We start from the raw sequence: 21,493 nt of genomic DNA, 5'->3' as shown, positions 1-21,493 counted from the left end.
ATTTTATTTTCCCTCCCATTGATCAAGAGAAAATATATATTAAATTATTAAATAGTAACAAWATTTWGTATATTTTGTAAAAAATATTGAAATATTTAAAAATAAATGTAAATTCAATAATTTTAGTCAKACTATTTATCTATACAACTTARAATGCARTTTAATATAKTTGTTTTACAAACATTATAATAAAATGTGTAGATTTCCTATGAATTKAGCAGGGAACATAAGGAACTTTTAGTWTATAWAACGAGGGACGAAATCTGATCTAACCCTACTTATAAATATTTATTATTATTATTTCATTAAAAAAATATTTTTTTACATTGGTTATTTTTATAAAATTTGATTAAAAATTTATATATCAATAATYAGTTTTTTAAAATAAAAAATCTTTAATGGATTAAATAAATTTTAAAAATATATAATATACTGATCTCAAAAGTGAGTTAATACTTAATTGAAAAAATAGGCTACCTTGTTTATTTTGTGATATTAAATATTCATTATCATTAACAATAGACATAATATAGTTGGTATTAATTTTTTAAAAAAAACTACATGGTCTATTTTTAAAATAAATTAACCTTTTACTCAACTTTTGARATCATTAGAGTGTAAATCTTGTCAAACAATTWTTTTCGTAAAAACATAATAAAAAAATATTATTTTTTAAATTTATATTTAAATKCCTAACATTTTAAACATTCATTATATAATTTTTAAACGATTATTAGCTTAACTGTTGTAAATTAATTTGAATGATTTACTATTTTTGATTTTTAATCCTTTAAAAGTGATATCAGATTTTTATATAAGTTTACTATTCTTTTACATTAATTAATTTAGCATTAAATGAAAATYGTAAAATCAGCTTTATTTTGATAAAATCARTTTAATCATTAATATTTAAACAATAATTGCAATACAATTTAASATAATTATTTTTATAAAAAATTAATTAAAATGTATATACTGTAAACATGTTTACATTTAATTGTAATATACAATAATAAATTCTTAATTATACAAAATAATGAAAACTTTTTATGAGTAATGTTGTTAAACATCTAATATTTATTTTTAAAATATAATTGTATTATTATAATTTATTAAAAGCAATGTTTAAATAATTGAACTGTATAAATTGACTTTAAAAACTACAAATTAAAAAAATATTTAAATGTCTTATTTTATTTTTGAATAATGTCATCATTTTATCAAAGAATTTATTTTAAAACTATTTAACAATAATTGTATAAATTAATAATTTATATAATTAGCTAATTATAACTAAAGTTTATTATTATTAAAATAATTAATGCTAAATTAATTATAAATTATAATGGCATAAAATATATCAATATACAAATATTAATTATATTTAACATTTTATTAATTAAATATGCTTATCAAAACTTTTAGTTACTAACTATAGGGTAATGTTTCTATCAATATATAACGTAAACAACAACAACATTAAAAATAAATCAACTTTAATTATATGACATATTATTGTAGATTCAAGGCTTTATAGACAATCTTTTGTAATTTTAAATTTTATAAAAATAATATGTGCTACAAATAAATCTTTTATATTATACACACAACAAATACGGTATCTTAAAAGTAGCAGGCGCGGTTAAGCAAATTTTGGAAATTGATATTTTAAGTGATATATTTTAATAAATAATATAATTTTACATATATATATTAAATTTTAAATCAATCGGACCAATAATTTTATAGTTATTAAATTTTTTTATTATTGGGAGGTATACAAAAAATATCAAACTTTGAAAAAAACACCCGTCCCTGAGATCAAATGTTATGAAATTTTTTTGGTGACATTATAATTATCAATAGATGTTTTTAGGAAAGTGTGGATCTGTAAATCCGCAAACATAATTTATCAATAATTAAATTATATATATTGTTACAGAGTTGAGAATTATAAAAAATTATTTAATATCACATGACAAATTAATTGACACAAAAATTTGTGATTTAACTTTACTCTATCGTAATAATTATGAAAATATTAATTATTGATTTTATTAATTATAATAATTTTTTATAATTCAATATGGCTAATAAAAAATAATTAATATATAAGTATTATAATTTTAAAAATTATAACATTAAATTATAAAAAATCAATTTTATTAAAACAATAATTAATAAAATCAATAATTAATATTTTCATAATTATTATCGATAGAGTAAAGTTAAATCACATATTGTAAACTAATTTTTGTGTACTACTTTATTGTGATAAATAACAAACAATAAACTATTTTATTTTTAATATCAATTGTTATCAATTTAATTCATTTATATTGTTAAACATTTCGTTTATCAATAATAATAATAATAATAAACTTAACGTAATCTTAAGTTATATCTTTAATAATATTACATTTTTTTGTAATATGTTATTTATAGTTATAGTTAAAAATCATGCTATAAATTATTATCACAATGATTTAATTTTGAAAATCAATATAATTTATAATATAAATTATATATAAATAAATATATACTATATTATATTTTTGTTATGTACAGTATTTGAAATAAATTGATTAAATAAGTATTTATATAATATTTTTTCTATATTTGATTATAAAAAATTTAAGTAAAAATCCTCTTAATATCCTTTTAGAAATACAATAAACATATTAAATAATTTGATTTTTTTCTAAAAATAAGTATTSAATTTTGGGATTTTTATAATATTACAATTTCTAAATTTATTAACTACTGTTAGATTAGATAAAAGGTATAGTAATGCATTAGAAACTCAAATAATATTATTATTTGCAGATAATTGTGTTATATTGGTTGTAGAAATAATATACAGTATAATACATTTTCCTATAATATTATTTCTATTATTATTATTATTTAAAGTAATAAATTAATATATTTATATTATATTTATTCAAAATGCTGTTATTTTATGTTAATATAAAATATTTAAACATGATTATGAAATAATATTATTAAATTGTTTATAAAGTATTATATAATATCATCAATTATTTAACTAATTTTTTTACTATAATAATTATTATAATTAATACATTATAATATTAAACAAATTATTAATATAATAAAAATTATAATAAAATGAATTAATATAATTATTAACATTTTAAGTGTAATTTTTTAAATTTTTTAATACAGTATATGGTTTTAACAATTCTATTTCAAAGAGTTTCAAAACTATATCAATACAATTATATTAATCATAATTAAATTGTTAAGTTTATATCATAAAAATATTATACAGTAAGATAATATTAATACAATATATTATAATGCATATACATGTACTATAAGTATAAGTTATAAATTAAATATTTGATACTCACTTTTCAAACTTATCAACTATATATTACTTAACATATTAAACAATATAATATTAACATAAAGCAAACAAGATATATTAATGGAAAAGTTTCATAATAATTAATGTATTAAGTTTTATAAATATTAAAAAATAAAACACATATCACAACAACAAGAATAATAATAATAACATATATATATATATATATATACTGTAGTATATATGTTATTATTTTTTTATTATTCTATATTCTTTTATATATTATATACTTACGTACAATAAAAACTAATAATAATAACATCGATTTCAATAACTTTATCTAATTGATATATTGTAATGACAATAACTAAKTTAAAATTTTATTATTTTTTAAATACAATCTATTATATGAAATTATTGTTAACTTTTAAATATAAATTAACATTTATAAATGACAAACACTTTATTGGTTGTGTGTCAAGAATATTCTGATATTTATTTTGTGAATTTTTATATATACACTAATATTGTGTAACATATTATAAAATTTAATATAATCTCAATAAGAGTTATGTTAAATTAGATTTAGATAAATTAATTTTTTGAATATGATTTTTAGTATTGTTTTACAGCAGTATTATATTAAATCATAAGAAAAGTTTTTCTACTGTATTATATATTCAATAGATATTTAAATTTATATTATATTAGATTGATTTAAATTTGAGTATTTTAGTTAGATATCTCCAATAAAAATGCTGTACATTATCTTTATACAATATTAATACAATATATCGAATAATTAGATTTAATATATATATTTTTATTTAAATTAAATAACTATTTTTAAAAAATAATAAATACTAATATAATATTTTATGAAAGTTACTTATTTTTAATATAATGATTTAAATGATAGTTTAAAATCAAAATTATATTAATGAAAATAATGGACATACCGTTCAACGGCAATGGCCGACAAAGTCGTTACCGAAGCGCACAACGAAAATATTGTGATAAACTGTGCGAATGGACACAAAACGTGCGGCAAAACCCAATGACCTAACATAAAGTCAGTGAACGTAAACGGTATGCAAAACAAGGCCATCAATAGGTCCGACACTGACAGACATATGAGATATTTTTTGAGCTCAGGTGACGACCGTTTGCCTATTAGTAGCACAAGTATTGATAAAAGATTGCCAATAAAGGCAACCAAAGATGTAATCAAATAGAGTGTACACAATAGTAACTGTTTCCAGAAACCGGTCACTGCTGCCAGTGCTGGTACGTCATGTTTTCCAGTTATATTTGTCATCATATTTGTGGTCATATTTGTKAATAACATATCAAATATTTCGCTATCATTTCTGGTCACTGTTTGTGTTGTTGTTGTTGTTGTTATATTAGCCATAATTTTGTCGTTCATTTAYAACCCAATACTTTAATAAAAAGATAGTAAGTAATAAAGGGATTTAATTTTTTAAATCAAATATATACAGTACTATAGTTTCACAAGTAAATTGATAGTATAATTACCGTTATTTTTAAATTATTCAAWATATTATATCAAAACAACATAATATATATTATATTTTGTAATTATGGTTAATTCACATATAATTTGTATCATAAATTTTGTGTGGATATATTATTATTATTATTATATGTATATATAAACCGTATAAACTAGTCTATATTAAAATTTAAGTATATAAATATACATATATGCAGTATATAAATATATATATATATATAAATAATAATTATAATAATAAAAGCACAAAATATTCTGCAAAATCGGTATTTTATGCAAACATATAGCGAGAAAAAGCTCTCAAATAATGATATATACTTTATATAAGAGTCAGTAATAAAATATTATTATAAATCTGTTTGCTTTACTTTGGCTATATTAGCACATATACTGCTTTAGTACACATTATATATATTGATTTAGTACAGTCTACTCATATAAATAGTAACAAACTATATTACTATGAAACTAAATTAAATTAATTAAAGACGAAAACAAAATTAAGTTAAAAAACTAGATAACTGTAGAMAGATATTATCATGATAAAACATTAATATACTAAAATTAAATTAAAGTATAAAGTTTAACAAGTTATGTTTTATTAAATTATCATACATTTCAAGTTTTATTTGTAGAAATATTTAGACACAAATTATAGATTAAACCCAAATGCGCAAGGTACTATTTTAGTATATTGTTTACATTTAAGTTGTGGATCATAAAAACAAAATACTTATATTAATAATTTATTTAGTTTTACATTTATATTGTATAATAAATAACAAAATGAAATCAAAAATTTACATTTAATAATATATAAAAAAAWTTTATTCTATATAATTAATATTTATTTTRTTTTATGTTATAACTTACGATAAAATGTCTATACTGTCTAATTTAATTTATTAAAAAATACAATCTTAATTAATTCAATTAAAACAAAACTTTCAAAAAATTGGTTTTTTTATTTAAAAAAATAAAATTAATAAGATTCTAGCAATTTAGTAAATGCTTTAACACATAAATTATTATTGATATTAAATATAATTTTTAAAAATTATTTATAGCCATTTCGTGCTTTATATTTATGAATGAATAACTTTAAGAAAAAATTTRTTAATATTATACCATCTAAAGTAGTTTTTATTTTCAAAATCTTAAAAACTGTATTTTCAATCATTTTTATGTTAAACAAACAAAAATTTGTTAATATATATAACCAAAAACTTTAATGACTACATGCAAACATAGGGGAGGGAGGAAGGGGGTAATTTTTTTATAAATTTGTATAATCTTAAAAGATATAGAATTAATAAAATTATTTTCAATTCTAAATAAATAATTTTGGTTTTTTTTGATTCAATTTGATTCAATCATTTATTAAAAACTAAAAATATTGAAACAAACATTGAATTAATGATACCGGTATTAATTTAAAGTACAGTATAAATAAATTGATATTATGATTATACTGTAATTGTATAATAATATTAYAAATATATATCGAAATTAAGATTATTGACAATATGATATAAACTGATTTAAAAAAAATTTTACTTTTATACATATTTAATAAATTTATAATATTTTATTGTTTTGAAAATTTTTAACAAAATCTTCAATAATTTGTGGCAATTGTTTGATACTACTTTCTGATTGAATTCTTTTTGATATCTGAATCATACGTTCCTTTAGATCCCTGTCCTCCAGAAGCTGTTCGATAGCRCTTAACAATTGCTTTTCAGTACATTTGTAGACATCGAGTCTGAAACCAAATCCCATTTCTTCAACTCTCTGGGCGTTGTCGTACTGATCCCCAAACAATGGCATTACAATCATTGGTTTACCAAAATAGAAAGTCTCGGTAATGGTATTATTGCCGCCGTGTGTAATCACAAGGTCTACCATTGGCAGCACCTGTATCTGTGGCACCGATTTCTGGCCCCACATGTTTTCAGCCAATGTGTACTCGTTATGTTTGGGTCCTTTCGAAATGATAAACCTATTAGGTGATTTAGCTAATATGGACACTAATCGTTGCATATTTTCGACGTCCACTCCGCCCATCGAACCCAACGAAAAATAGATAAGACTTCCCGGACGACCATTCAATTGTACCGGTATTTCAAACGATGAATGAATGTCTTCGCGTTTAAGATTATCAAATCGTATATAGTTTTTAGGCAGTGGTCTGATATCTAAATAGTCCAACTCTTTAGGATAACCATAAATGTTTAGACACTGGGATCTGTTGCTAAAAGCGTATGGTTTTAATGGTAAACAACCCTTTGATAGTACATAATCGTTGAATCGATTCCAGGCGTCTCTAAATGTTTTGTCTCTTATTTCACGAAAAACTTTCCAATCATTGCTATCACCGAAAGCTGACAAACCTTTTGATTGAATAAWACATAACAAAGTATTAACCGTAAACCTAATGATTCAAATTAACAAATACCTGATCCAGAAGGCGGTGTCCTCTCGTCGTCAACCATAAGCAATGGGTTAGTACTCCAACACCAGACATACGGTATGCCCGATATTTCTACCGACGGCAATGACATGAGCTGATCCAGTATTATGACATCAGGTTTGCTCATCTTTAGCAGTCCATCAATGGTTTTGTCTAATTTGATATAATACTCGACACGCATATTCATACCCACTCCTCGTTGGCTGATCTTCTCTAATGGCGACAAATCGGCGAAAACATTACCCAATTTAAGGAAAATATCGGCCAAAATTAATCCCGGATCTACATCTTTAGGTCTGTCCTCGACTTCTGGTAGCAGTAATTCACGAAAACCATACTTCTGTAGCAAACCCTCAAACTGTTCACTGATGGCAAACGTAACTCTATGTCCACTATTGCTCAACACTTCTGCAATACCGATGCAGGCGTTTACGTGACCGATGCCTACAAACGGTATGAATAGTATATCCAGTTTGCCATTAATTGTCATCTTATTTATGTGTATATAGAGTAATACAGTATATATGAAATAATAATTTGTAATTTTATTAAAAATGTTTGATTTTTTATTTAGAAATTCTGATTTTATTAAAGAAATACAGTATAATATAAAAGTTATACTTTGTGTATATTTTTTAAATAATAGATAAATAATAAATAAATAAACTAAAAATATCTAATCTGATTGTCTGGTACTTTGTTTATATAACAATTATAAAAAAATAATATCCTTGTTAAATTTTAATATAGCTTAATTTTTTGCAATATAATTTAAATATTTTTTGCATTTTTTTGAACAAAATTTATTTTTGTATAATTAAAAATCACTATTTTACATTAAGATGCATATTATAGTTTATTTTTAAACAAAATAATAATATTTATAAATAATATTTAAAGCAATAATCATGTGATGAAATTAAAATAAACAATAAATATAAATAAATCATACCATAAACAACTTCTATGTAAAATTATCTTTAAAAACATTAATTTTATTAATTGTTGACAAAGTCTAACAACCTTTCAAAAAAACATAAAAATATTAATACTTTATATCTTATCAAAAATAATTACAGTATACAAAGTAGAATATTATAACCTATATAAAGTAATCTTAAACAAAAAATAACTAATTAATATAATCACATTATAAATAAAATAGTTTTAATAATATATAATAGAATGAATGCTTAATTAGACAATTATTTAATTAAAATATAATCAAGAATTTAATAAACTAAACATTAAAATTAATTACATTAAAGTGCAATCTATCATACAAAGTATAATACATTCAAATTAATAATTATTAGTATATAATAAAGATATGATRTAAATTATTTTTTTACTTTACTTTTAACAATAAAAGTTATATAAATTTATATAAAATAAATACTTTAAATGTAATTATGTAACTTAAGTCATATARAGTTGAGATAATAAAATATATTTTTAAATTATGTTTTTTGATATATTTCTAAAAATAGAAAAATTCTGAAAAATTTATAAGACATTAAAAACAGTAAAAATTACTTATTTTAATATATTGTTAGATACAGTATATTTTTTGTTACTTAAAACTTTAATCTATCATATTATTGAATTGCAAAAATAATTATTTTCTATTTAAAACTAATTCAATGCAAAAATATTATTCACATAACAACGTTAATAATATTAACGTATTAAATATTATATAAATTTATATCATAAAGTTATACAAGTATTGTATAATATGTATGTACTGTGTATATGAATTTGTTTACACATTTAGTCATTACTGTATAGTTATTTGAATATTTATGAGTAAATACTTAATTTCCAAATTAATTAACTTTAAAAACTATAAATAAACTGTTTTTAATTTACATGAAGTTTAGACAATTTATTTAAGTTTTAAAAAATTATTTCTCAAAAAATTAATTWTTAATCTTAKAGTTGTATTTTTTAAATTAAGATGCAGTTTTAATTAAATAATCTAAAAAATTACWGTATATTCAATGATAAATATTAGTATTATTTAAATAAAATAATAAAATTATATTGCTAATTTAGAATAAATTACTATATTRTTAAATAAATTAAAGATTTTATTTTATGTTTTTTTTAGAAAAACAAATTAATTCAAAGTTATTTTTTTTGAAACATAAACTTATTTAATGARTGAACTACAGTAATCACATTAAATACTGTATTATATTGTAAATGTTATAAATTGAAAAATTAARTCCAAAATAAACACTATTAGTAGAGTAATGTTTGCTATTTCTTTTCATAGCCGCCGTCACCACATAAACCACTATTACATCCGCCACCCCCTCCACCGTATCCACCGCTGCCACCACTCCATCCATTTCCACCTCTATGTCCACCACTGCCATAACCCGACACACTTATAGATCCAGAAGCGCTGAAACTTTTATGAAAACCGCCACCACTACCACTATGTCCTCCTCCGCCATATCCACCACCACCTCCTTGTCTATATCCACCACAAGCCCCACCACCACATCCTCCACCACCGTAGTGACCGCCACCGCCCCCTAAAAGTAAATAATAATTTATTTATATTTGTATTAACTTTATGTATAAAGTATTTTAGATTATTATTTAATCTTGCTAATAAGTGTATTAGTTTATTACAACTTAAATAATATACAATTAATAAAAAATATTAATTATTTTTAAATGTCATAACTTACCATGAAGTAAATTTTTTATTTTATTTATAGCTTTGTGTACAACTATAAACAAAAATTATTTATTTAAATAGATGTTTAAATATTATTCGTTATTTCATATCATAAATTGTTTTTCAATATTTTAGCTTAAAAATAATGTAACAATAATTAGTGATGACATTTGAAACAATAACATTCCAATAAAAGTAGCATGCTAAATTAATCAAAGTAATTTGTTTAGAAAATTAATATATTAAATACATATACAGTATTGAAAATATATTMATAMWTAATATSATATAAAATATGCATTATATAAATATTTACTAAAAATAAATTATTAAAAATTARATTAAATAAATTTAATATACATTTAAAAAAGCAATAAATAAAAAATAAWWTAATTTAATTATAAGCAAATGAGTATAAGTATAAAGTGTTAATATCTTTAATTAGACAATCAATCACTTAATATAAAACTAATRCATATTTGTATAATCTCTGATGTAATTAATGAGTCTAAAACCGAAACACTGTTTAACATAACACATGACATACTGTATTGTATAATCAAATAGTATTATAATTTTTTTTGAAAATTAATAAAGMTTGAAATAATTAATAATTAAACTAATTGTTGAATGTTGAGTTAGTATTAGTCTTAAATCAAATGAAAACAATATTTCAATAGTCAATGTTATTAATAATAAAAATTATTAGCCTTATATATTGATAATAAAATTAATAATATCATAATTGACAACATTAAATAAACAATAATACGTTAGTTAGATCTAAACACACGTTAAAATAGTCGCCTAAAAATATTATTATATACTGTAGACATTCACTTTACTAAACACCTGTTAAAATACAATTAATGTAAAAAAAAGTTTTCTCCTAATAATAACACTATTTTTAATAAAGCAATTTAATTTTTCAGTTTAAATAATTAGTTTTACAATAAAAACACAACTCACTGCCTCCGCCACCAATTTTTATGATAATCTTTTTGGAGTGACCGCCGCCTCCATATCCGCCACTACTACCACCACAAGGGCCGCCACCACAACCACCGCCTATAGATTTGTAACAATATTTTTATCAACAATTCATTGATGTCTAATAATATTGTATAATACTAAATACCCCCATAACCTCCACCGCCTCCGTGACCATAACCACCACCGCCTCCGTGACCATAACTGCCTCCTCCGCCGTCTCCACCATAACCTCCACTTTCAACGTAAATCGTTTTAACCGGTTTTATAATTCTCTTTTTCTTAATTATTTTTACCACTTCATAGCCTCCTTCATCACCACATGTTGTACATCCTATTCGTAACATTTGACCAGTTTTTTAAAAATTAAAAAAACAAACTAACACTTCAAAAAAATTCAAACTAACCGCCGCCACCACCTCCTCCAACCCAACCGCCACCTCCTCCTCCTCCGCCTCCACCGCCACCACCACCCCATCCGCCGCCATATCCCGTTGCAAATGAAGTGGCAATTTGTTGAACAATTATTATTGATAATAGTGTCAATGTTATTAGGTATCTCTGGATAATATTAAAATTAAATCATATTATACACAAAATTAATTTATAACTTTAATCATCTAATTAAATAAATTATTAATAATTTTTTATATTTTAATAAATTATAAAACATACCATTATTACTTTAACTAAGTGTTTCAAATTAAAAAATTCAAATAATAACTATTATATAATTCTTGTATAAATGCAAACAATCACTTGACTTGACAGTTATTATTATATATTTGATTGAATTAAAATTTTCAACACTATTTATATGTTTTTATGTATTTCTATAAATATTTGAAAACTAAATGCTTATAAATTAGCTTAAATGACTACATTATCATTATATTAAGACATGTAAATGTTTGTGTAATCGCAAACATATAATAATATCATATATTATAAAAGCCATTAGTCTTTTTCAATGTTAACCATTTTCTACGATATTTTGTTATTCATTGTAAGATTCATTTGAAAAAACACCGTATAATCACTAATAATAATAATAATGAAAATAATAAGAGAAACAACTTTTAAAAGGATTACGTCGATTGCAATGTGAAAACCAATTACACAATCACTTGTATGTGAATAAACTTGTTTTTTAACCAATTGTTTTTTTTGTGGTGATTATCTGCCATACAATATCTATAATATATTTTATTGTATAGTTTAAATATTAATAGGCTTAATAAAAGCCGAAAATTTTGAAAAAATCATACTAATTAATGACCGGAATTATCAATTACATGATATTATATGTAAAAATGTTAGTTGTTTTCTTATAACTGATTATAATAAATTTTTATTATCAAAATAAATCATTTATTATGTAAATAGTTTTATGCAAATAAATTATTTTTAATTAAACTTTATATTTAAAATATTGTAAAAAGTTATTTTGTAATACATTTAAAATATAATAATTTTTTACTAGAAAATTCGTATTAATTTTTAATTATTTTCTTAGTACAAAAATRATATAATATAATATTTTATATTCACTAATCTAATAGATATTAAATTATTTTATACCATATTTATTAAATGTTCAAAAAATATTTATTATAAGTATTTTAAAATTCAAATATATTATTGAGCTTAKATTTTTAAAAATGATTATTTATTACCAATAAAAATAAACCTAATTGATTAAAATGTTATTTTAAATAGTAATAAATTTTAAAAAATTAGTAATATTAAATATTCTTTGCATAGAAATTACCTTATTATTATTATTATAAATTTTGCATAATTTTATTAAAATTATTCCAGCAAAATTTAGTTTTTATTAAAAAAACGTAGACATTATTGATAAGATAAAACAGCAAAATATTTGTAAATCTTAAATATTTATATAAAATTTTATTTTTAAATGTATAGGTTATAACAAATTAATCAAATAATATTTAAATAATCTATTGTAACATTAGGTACAAAGCATAGACAATATTTTTTTATTTATGTACTTATCATAATTGATAACAATATTACCAAATTCAAGGTTTTTATTAAATTGTACAAATTTATATCAATATCAATAAAAATATATAGTTTTTTTAATAAATGTATTTATGGAAAAGCTTAAGGGCATTATTGGGAATTTAAGTAATAAATGACTTTTAATATATATTTTTATAAATAAGCTAATTTATATAATTAGTCTATTATAAAAAACTATATTTTTAAACCAAACCGAAATATTATTTAATAATTATTAAATAATTTTATTTTTGTTGTTTAATAAAATTATATTATCCTAAATAGTATCCTTATATTATAAAATATATTCAAACAACATAACAAATCCAATATTTAAATTAGTTTAAAAATGATTAATTGTTTTAAATTAGTTATACATATTWTATACCATAATTTTAAATCTAATAATTAAGAKATTGTAATTGTATTTACCKGTACTMTTCTATGTTTTCTCATTTGTTTTCGGTTTTTATTAAACCGGACCGAAAATCAGTAAACAAAAATATAATGATTAAAACCAAACCGATTTCGGTTCCGGTTTATTAATTATAAACAAAACTTCTAAAAAGTTTTGAAGTCTAATAAACTCATATATTGTACATAATTTAATTACTGTTTAATGTAGTTGTACTGTATATGCAACAAACAAAATAAATGTTAGGGTTTTACATTTTTTCTTATTATGTTTTCTACAAATTAATAAGAAAAATAATAGTAATTTTTTATTAATACATGACAATTATGATATTTAACAAAATAACTTTTATATTAGTAATTAATATTAAACATGTAATTTAATTATATAGAGAGGTATTTACTTTAACTTAGAGTATTGCTACTAATAGAGTCACTAATTATAGATTTTTAGTTATAGGTTTAAATCATATTAATCAGTAGAGCACATGTAGGAGTATATCTAATTTTTTAATAATAATTCATACACTAAACGATTAATTATTAAAAATGTGTTGTAGTATTAAACTATTCTCAAATTGTTTAAAATAAGATATTTTTAAAAAGTAAACTAATTTTTTGGTTATTAAAAACTACTAATTTATAGTTACTAAAGATATGAGATTACTAAACACTCTGATAGACAGTAAAGTAAAAAATATTTAATTAGAAATATATTATTAATTATTTAAGATAATTAGGAAAATTAATTAATAATTAAGCATTTAATAGAAATAATAAAATATTTATTACTTAATTAAATGAAAGATATACTTTATTTTAATTCAATTTAATGACTAGTAATAATTTGTTCATAAAAACATTTATTTGTATATTTTTATCACATAATTCTCATTCAATATATTATACTTAGAGATGGGCAAATAGAAAGTTTCTAGAAAATTTCTCAGGAATAAATTTCTATAGAAATTTAACATTACTGTTATACTATGGGATCCCCATATTTATAATTATTGTAATATTATAGATATAATATTATACTATACAGTATAGTACAATACTATACAAATGTGATTAATTTTATTATTTAAACATTTAATTAATTAATTTTGTAAAATTGTATTCATCATTTTATTATATATATCATACTGTAGTTTAATTAATTAATTCTATACTTTAATTAATAATTAAAATAATAATAATATTTACGGTAATGTATTGTTATATGATAGCAATATTGAGATAACAAAATTAAAATGGGGATCCCATAGATAGAAATTTCTTTTAGAAACTTTCTAGAAATTTCTCTATTATTTTATAAATTTCTCTTTTTTGCCAACACTAATTATACTACGAAAATATTTTATAAAATCTTAAAAACTTAAATTAACAAAAATTTTATTAAAATTTACTGTTTAATATAAGTTTCTATATATATAATTATACAGTATTTGTTTAAAATAAAAATGATAATTATTATTTAGCAAATATAAACTTTATTTATTTATTGTTATAACTTGTTATCAATTAAGTGTCTATTTTTTAAAAGAGTAAACCAATTGAAGTATAATTTTTAGACAATTTGACAAAACATATAAAATAATAACAAACATTATTTTATTAGTAATTTAATTTTAATTTTTAATTTCTATATTATATAAACATAAAGTTGATGTTTGTTTGTTAAGTCAATAATATATCACTTATTTTTTATCTTCACTATTATCCGATGCATCCAATTTGATTCGATGCATAAGACACATGTACTGGTAATTGGTTCGCTTATTATACACTTTTGATGTCACTCTATACCAACCCTATAAATATAATATAAATTTAAAATATWTATAAACAAAATAAAAATATTAAAACAAATATATTTGCTAAGTTAACACAAATAATTTTATAAATATTCTCTCTCTCTCTCTCTCTCTCTCTCTCTCTCTCTCTCTCTCTCTCTCTGTCCACCATAAGAGCACATAACATACCGATGCGATCCACGAAAAATATTTCATTATACGATCAATGCGTGGCTTATAGATAAATTGATCAAGATACAAATGGTCTAATTTGAATATATCGGGACAATGGCAGTTAATGTTTTGCTGCTCCTGTATGTAATCGCATAGCTGTTCGTCCCAATGTATTTGCTGTACTTTACAAATATTGAAATCACATGATCCGAAATAATCGAGAAAACAAGGGATCGGTATCCGTAGCCAATCGATGCCAAACAATAGCTTCTCTACTTTTATCCTAATATTAGTATTCCATTGAACGGGTCGTCGGATTTTGAACCGCAAGTTTACCGTCCAATTTGAGTACAGATTCAATGGATTCGGACTCAATGTAAAAATTTCGGGATATATGCCGTCCGACGGCAAACCTAATCATAACAGTAATTATAAAAACAAATTGTTATTTTATAAGATTTTTGCAATTAAATTACAATTAAAATCATATTATAAATAAAAATGTAAATTAATATTTTAAAATAATAATATACTAAACATTAAATTCATATACCGTAATAAAATTTTTGTGTTTATTTTTTTATTAATTAGACTATTTTTGACAATTTTACTTAATATTCGTATTAATAACAGTAATATTATTAATAATTTTTGGTATTACTGTATAACAGAAATTATATTTTATTGAGAAAAATTCATATTATTTATTTAATTTATTTATTTATATGCAAATTCTAAACTATTAATATTGATTGTTAATCATAATATATTGTAAAAATATCTTTTAAATAAGTTTAATAATCTAATGATTTATAAAAATAYTATTTTTGTTAGTTTTTACAGTTTATTATTATATTTACTGTTTAAAAAATGTTATTAAATTTCAGTTAAAAACAAACTTCAATTGTAGAAACTTTTTAATGTAAAAAWTTTTACATTAACTTAAAAAATAATTCAATTTTTATTTCTATTTCAAATGTTTTATGTTTTACCTTTTTTTTTTTTTTTGAATAATTTATATTTTATAAAAATATTAAATRCGAAATGTGTCAAAAATTCAAAATTACACTTTTAAGAAATATATATTTATTTCATAACTTAATAATACTTTTAGTGTTATATATTTTTGACACAATTAATAATAATGTCGAAAAAATAATGTTGTTATAAGACAATAGTAGTAATAAATTTTTTAATGACGTAGACTTAATAAATTTAAAAAATACATTTATTATACTATATATTGTTTACAATAAATTATTAATATTAAAAATTCTTAAATAAATAATACACAGAATATATAAATAAATATATATTTTTAATATACTGTATATTATTTATTAAAAAATATTTTTAAATAATTTATTATATTTGTGAGTCATTGCATACAATATTAAGATATATATTGATATTAAAAACTAATTTAAGAAATTATATAAAATTATAATCAAAACAATACCGCAGTCAACGATTTTTGCGTCGCCGTCACTCATCAACTCTGGCATATAATTGACAACTGGTTCAACACCTGTGCGTTCACTATCACCCGGTTGTCCGACTGTTTGATTTAAATCATCAAAATAATAGTCTTCACTAAATTTGTTGCCAGTTGTGGTCAAAAGTATAACTATAATGATTATTATAACAATAAAACCAATTATTATTATAGACATCGATGACGACCGGCCGCCTCTGGGATGGCGTTTAATGTTTAAATTGTTTTGTCGGATATTATTATATATATGTTTGTTAAACATTTTCTTTTCATTTTCGTTGTCAATATTTTGATACAATATTTTTGATGATTTAGTCATTTTTATTTTGAAAAATGTTGATTATGTTTATGTAAACAAAAATAATTTGCATTTTTTGYTAGAAACTTAACAGAAAAACATAATTTTATAAATTAAAATTTAACAGTAACTCCATTTTATACATAATTAATTAATAAATTTTAATTAATATTAATAAAGACTATTTTGTATCATATTTACATACAGGTAAAGTTAAATTTATTTACACAATTTATACAGAAAAACCTTATTTTAAATAATTAGATATTTTATGAATCATAAAAATATTATATAATTTTTCAATAATTATAATAACATAATTTATATCTGTATAYWGTATCAATATATCTGAAAGTATATATAGTATTTAATTAGTAATATATTAGTAGATAATTAGATTAATTGCAAATATTTTATAACATTTGGTACTAAATTTTAATATTAGTTTGAAATAAAGATCTACAGTTTGCTTGTTTAACAAACCAATCATTTAAACGATGAATTATATTTGATTCATATGACAGCCCATGGATGTTGAGATGTCGACACAGTTCACACAAATACCGGTGTTTTTGTCCGGCATTAGTTTCTACACAATATTGGTCTTTCCATCTAAAATATGAGTCATATAATTGTTGATCACTGGACACACSTTTGAGATAACTGGCCAAATGTTTAGGCGACGGGTAGTCAAACACATTGATATACGAGTGTTGAGGCATCAGTGCTGTATAGTTGGCCCAACCCATGAGTACCTAATTTACAATAAAAAAACAAAAATTATAATATATAATACATAATAACGTAATAAAATTTATATAATTCTTACGGGAATTATATCATATTGTATGTAATAAAACAGTTTTTCTGTCACATAATCCCTGCATATCTTAATAAAAAAAACAAAACAAATATCTAATTAAATTTATTAATTAATAATTAATAATTTCACAATATTAATAAATATCATTTTAAATATAAATTACTAATATTAAAATTAATTGATTAAAAATAATTTTTTTCAAACCGAGTTCTCAAACGACAAATAAAACTTGTAGTTTCGCTCAATATCGGCAATACATGTGCCATCACGTGGACACTTGCGACCGCACCCGCCGTACACATCGACACCAATATGCTTCTGAAGTTCCCGAACATACTGTTCCCGTTTAGAACCACTTTTACAGTCGGATACAATCCAAGCACAGTCTTTAGTCTTGTTGTTGATGTTGTATTTTGTTGACCAACTTTCTCGCGGACAACGAGTTATCCAACCATACGGTGCAAAGATATCAGCGTCACGTCTATAAGTCATAACCCAATCCATTATTTTTTGAAATTTTTTAATGTACTTTCTATTTGAATAGATGGGTGACTCCAAATTGAATAGTACCCATTTCTGGGCACTGGTAGATGATGTACGAACAGGTAGGTCACTAATATTAACTTCGTTCCAGTGAAACATCACTATATCGCTAATATTAAGCAGATATCGGTCACCGGTATATAAACAGTTGCTGTACTCACAATCGGGTGGATTAGTCATCATCTTGTGATACCAATCCTTACCCCACCTTTTGGTCCACAATAACACAATAAACTGTTTTTTATTATATTTATTTGATATATGATTTTGTGATAACAATTGATGGTTAGTATAGTTTTCAAACTGATTTAATATAATTATTAATATAAAAATACTACACATTATGACAGTAATACAATACAAAAACTTTAGATATTTATGTCGACAAAAATAATTAAGATTATTTGATAGCATTATAATAAATAGAATATTATAAAAAGATTATAATTAATATTTAGTTAATTTATTTGATTTTTATTTATATATCTAATTAATAAAAATCTTATTATTAAAAAATTAAAATTTTTCAATGATTTATTAAGTCATTTAATTAGTAGATTATGACAATAATATTTCAATATCAAAATGAATCATTATTTAAATGATTTATTTAAATTTTTGATTTTTCAAATTATTTAAAATATGTTTTTTTAAATAATCATTAAATGGGTTCAATGTTACCAAAAATAGATGATGTCTTGACATCCTGTGAGGTGCGGTCCGAGTCAATCACATAGAGTTGATTCATATCTATCATAAAGTGTGTGCTCTGATAGATCATATCGCCCACCACTGGATCAGTCTGTTGACTACTGGGCCACAAGTCATTGCCAGTTAACTCAAAAAACCGCATCAAATATAATACAGCAATAAATATGATAATTAAAACTAATAGCAATATAAACGATAGTGAAAACACAATATCACTAATACTTGAGGTCATAGTTATAAAAATACAAGTGTTTATATATATTAAAAAAATTAGATTTTCAACGCAAACATATTTTATTCATAAAAATAATTTTGTTAAAATTTATATTTATATACATATTTATTATTTTATAAAGATCAAATAAAYGTTGTTTAATATTTTAAACTGAAAAAGATATTTCTATAATAATTACAAATATAACTACATGTTTACTATATAAAGCGCATATACTTTATATAAAAATTGTCTTAATCTTAAATATGATATTATTTATGTTTTTAGTAATTGAATGTTTAATAAGAAAATCATAGAAATTAAATTATGTGAACATTAATAAAAAAAATCAATTTATTAATAATTAGTTTTCCTGTTATTCATTCACTATTTTAACAATTTTATTTATAAATTTTTATTAATGATAATCTAAAAATGTTTTTTTTAAATAATAAGTTATTATTTATAGTAAAATATTGAAATTTATTTAATATTTTTAAATTTTAATAATATATATGAAATAAATATGCTTTTAACTATATCAATGAATATAAACTTAGTTATTAATTTAGTTACATTTAGATAACCACAAATTTTAAATTTATAGACTTAATTAAAATTACATTATTACAGATGAATATTAAAATTTTTTACTATTAAATATTACGAGTATAATGAATAAAATAATAGAAATAATATGATATTTAATTAGAAATAGAGTACAGCAAATATAAATATATACAATATAATTACAATATCAATAAATAAATTAAATAATGTTTAAAAAATAAATTAGTCAAAAATATATTAAATATTTACAGATATTTCTTTCACTTTTGTCTCTTATTTTTATAGGCTTACAATTAATGCCTTAATTAATATTAGTGTATATTTATTAATAATATAAATTTTAATAATGTTGTGTTTATTGTGTATTGACAATACARTATTGCACCATAATTTTGTTTACAAATAACTTATTTACAATATTTATTTACATTTTATTTAAYTTTTAAAATTAAAATATTTATAATTTAATATAAATAAAAAAATTATTTTATAAATTATAATTTTTTATAGTATGAGTAAATRGTAAGTAACTTAAATTTTGTCAATTTAGAAAAATACTGTTATTTTCTGAATAAATATAATGTTTAGGACAAAAATACTTAGATGTTACCAAAAATAAATAATTAAACAAATATTATTGTTTATTACACAAACAATAAATTTTGAAATTACATTATCAAAATAAATTAAAGATAAATAAATGATAGGTCACTTATTTTAAATTTATTTTTAGAGTATATTTACATTTTAGTTATATCGATGATATGAAACCTAAAGTGATCTTTTAGTGTATTTTTGTTGTAATTTAACGAAAGAGATTCAATTAAATTAAAATATAATTGGATAATACTATATGTAGACTGAAAATCCTTATTAATTATAAATATTGGCGTCAACATTAAAATAATWATATWTAAAAAAATTGATTATATAAATTGTACTAAAATTATATTTTGTCTTAATTATGATAAATTATAAAAATAAAACATAATATAAATTAGCATAAATACAGTATTTATAATTAATAATATAGTTGATATTATATATTATTATTATTTATGTATAAAAAATTAAAATGCTGATGAAAATGATAATAATAATATAATTGTTAATTTATAATTTAGTTTATATTTAGAAAATWTWATTATTTTTGTAATTAATACTTATCTCTATTAGCATTGTTTTAAAGCACTGGTCAAATATAAGTTTTATATAATTAATAATATATTAAACAAATTAATAAAATAATTACTATAATAAATAGTCTAAATATAATTAATATATAATAAATTGTAACATTTAAATTTTAAATATATTAATATAATATTATATATGAATGATAATATCTGTAATATTAATACAAGTTTTTTATACAACAAAAATATGACAAAAATG

The 21,493-nt window shown here is 20.6% G+C and overlaps 4 protein-coding genes across 5 annotated transcripts; all 4 read right to left on the bottom strand.

Moving 5' to 3' along the window:
- Nucleotides 1-1,872: 1,872 nt before the first annotated feature.
- Nucleotides 1,873-7,834, bottom strand: LOC128963325 (NDP-glycosyltransferase YjiC-like). The gene is made up of 4 exons (XM_054309829.1): nt 7,330-7,834; nt 6,557-7,264; nt 4,294-4,711; nt 1,873-1,888 (listed from the first exon to the last, which is right to left on the bottom strand). Exons 1-4 carry the CDS (start codon nt 7,832-7,834, stop codon nt 1,873-1,875), a joined length of 1,647 nt encoding a protein of 548 aa, XP_054165804.1.
- Nucleotides 7,835-9,513: 1,679 nt separating this feature from the next.
- LOC128963160 (acanthoscurrin-2-like) lies at nt 9,514-11,814 on the bottom strand. 2 transcript variants are annotated; one of them, XM_054309651.1, is made up of 6 exons: nt 11,705-11,814; nt 11,437-11,590; nt 11,178-11,363; nt 11,009-11,107; nt 10,050-10,091; nt 9,514-9,890 (listed from the first exon to the last, which is right to left on the bottom strand). In XM_054309651.1, exons 1-6 carry the CDS (start codon nt 11,705-11,707, stop codon nt 9,610-9,612), a joined length of 765 nt encoding a protein of 254 aa, XP_054165626.1. In that variant the 5' UTR covers nt 11,708-11,814; the 3' UTR covers nt 9,514-9,609. The 2 variants fall into 2 exon arrangements, with proteins under 2 accessions (XP_054165626.1, XP_054165627.1); XM_054309652.1 differs by lacking the exon at nt 10,050-10,091.
- A 3,294-nt stretch (nt 11,815-15,108) lies between these two features.
- LOC128963208 (uncharacterized) lies at nt 15,109-17,366 on the bottom strand. Its single transcript, XM_054309706.1, has 3 exons — nt 16,904-17,366; nt 15,460-15,857; nt 15,109-15,288 (listed from the first exon to the last, which is right to left on the bottom strand). Exons 1-3 carry the CDS (start codon nt 17,256-17,258, stop codon nt 15,175-15,177), a joined length of 867 nt encoding a protein of 288 aa, XP_054165681.1. The 5' UTR covers nt 17,259-17,366; the 3' UTR covers nt 15,109-15,174.
- A 330-nt stretch (nt 17,367-17,696) lies between these two features.
- On the bottom strand, nt 17,697-18,786 carry LOC128963324 (glycoprotein 3-alpha-L-fucosyltransferase A-like). The gene is made up of 4 exons (XM_054309828.1): nt 18,265-18,786; nt 18,067-18,126; nt 17,802-17,992; nt 17,697-17,706 (listed from the first exon to the last, which is right to left on the bottom strand). The coding sequence occupies exons 1-4, from the start codon at nt 18,784-18,786 to the stop codon at nt 17,697-17,699; spliced, it is 783 nt and encodes a 260-aa protein (XP_054165803.1).
- Between the last annotated feature and the right edge of the window lie 2,707 nt (nt 18,787-21,493).

The sequence above is a fragment of the Oppia nitens genome, unplaced genomic scaffold, assembly GCF_028296485.1.
Source record: "Oppia nitens isolate AA-2021 unplaced genomic scaffold, nextdenovo-longstitch-racon4-pilon3 scaffold7_pilon_pilon_pilon, whole genome shotgun sequence".
NCBI classification, from domain to species: Eukaryota; Metazoa; Arthropoda; class Arachnida; order Sarcoptiformes; family Oppiidae; genus Oppia; species Oppia nitens.
The sequence above is the reverse complement of the archived record's forward strand: the minus strand, read 5'-3'. Positions and strand labels throughout refer to the sequence as shown.

Bases quoted from the DNA above. Each gene is read 5' to 3' on its own strand.
- LOC128963160 (XM_054309651.1), bottom strand. The intron at 10,092-11,008 runs GTGAGTTGTGTT...TTTTGTTTATAG, and splicing joins AAAAATTGGTGGCGGAGGCA to TTGTACACAAAGCTATAAAT. The intron at 9,891-10,049 runs GTAAGTTATGAC...ATTTACTTTTAG, and splicing joins AATAAAAAATTTACTTCATG to GGGGCGGTGGCGGTCACTAC.
- LOC128963208 (XM_054309706.1), bottom strand. From the start codon at position 17,258: ATGACTAAATCATCAAAAATATTGTATCAAAATATTGACAACGAAAAT. The intron at 15,858-16,903 runs GTATTGTTTTGA...TGTTATGATTAG, and splicing joins CGCAAAAATCGTTGACTGCG to GTTTGCCGTCGGACGGCATA. The intron at 15,289-15,459 runs GTATGTTATGTG...TTATATTTATAG, and splicing joins ATTTTTCGTGGATCGCATCG to GGTTGGTATAGAGTGACATC.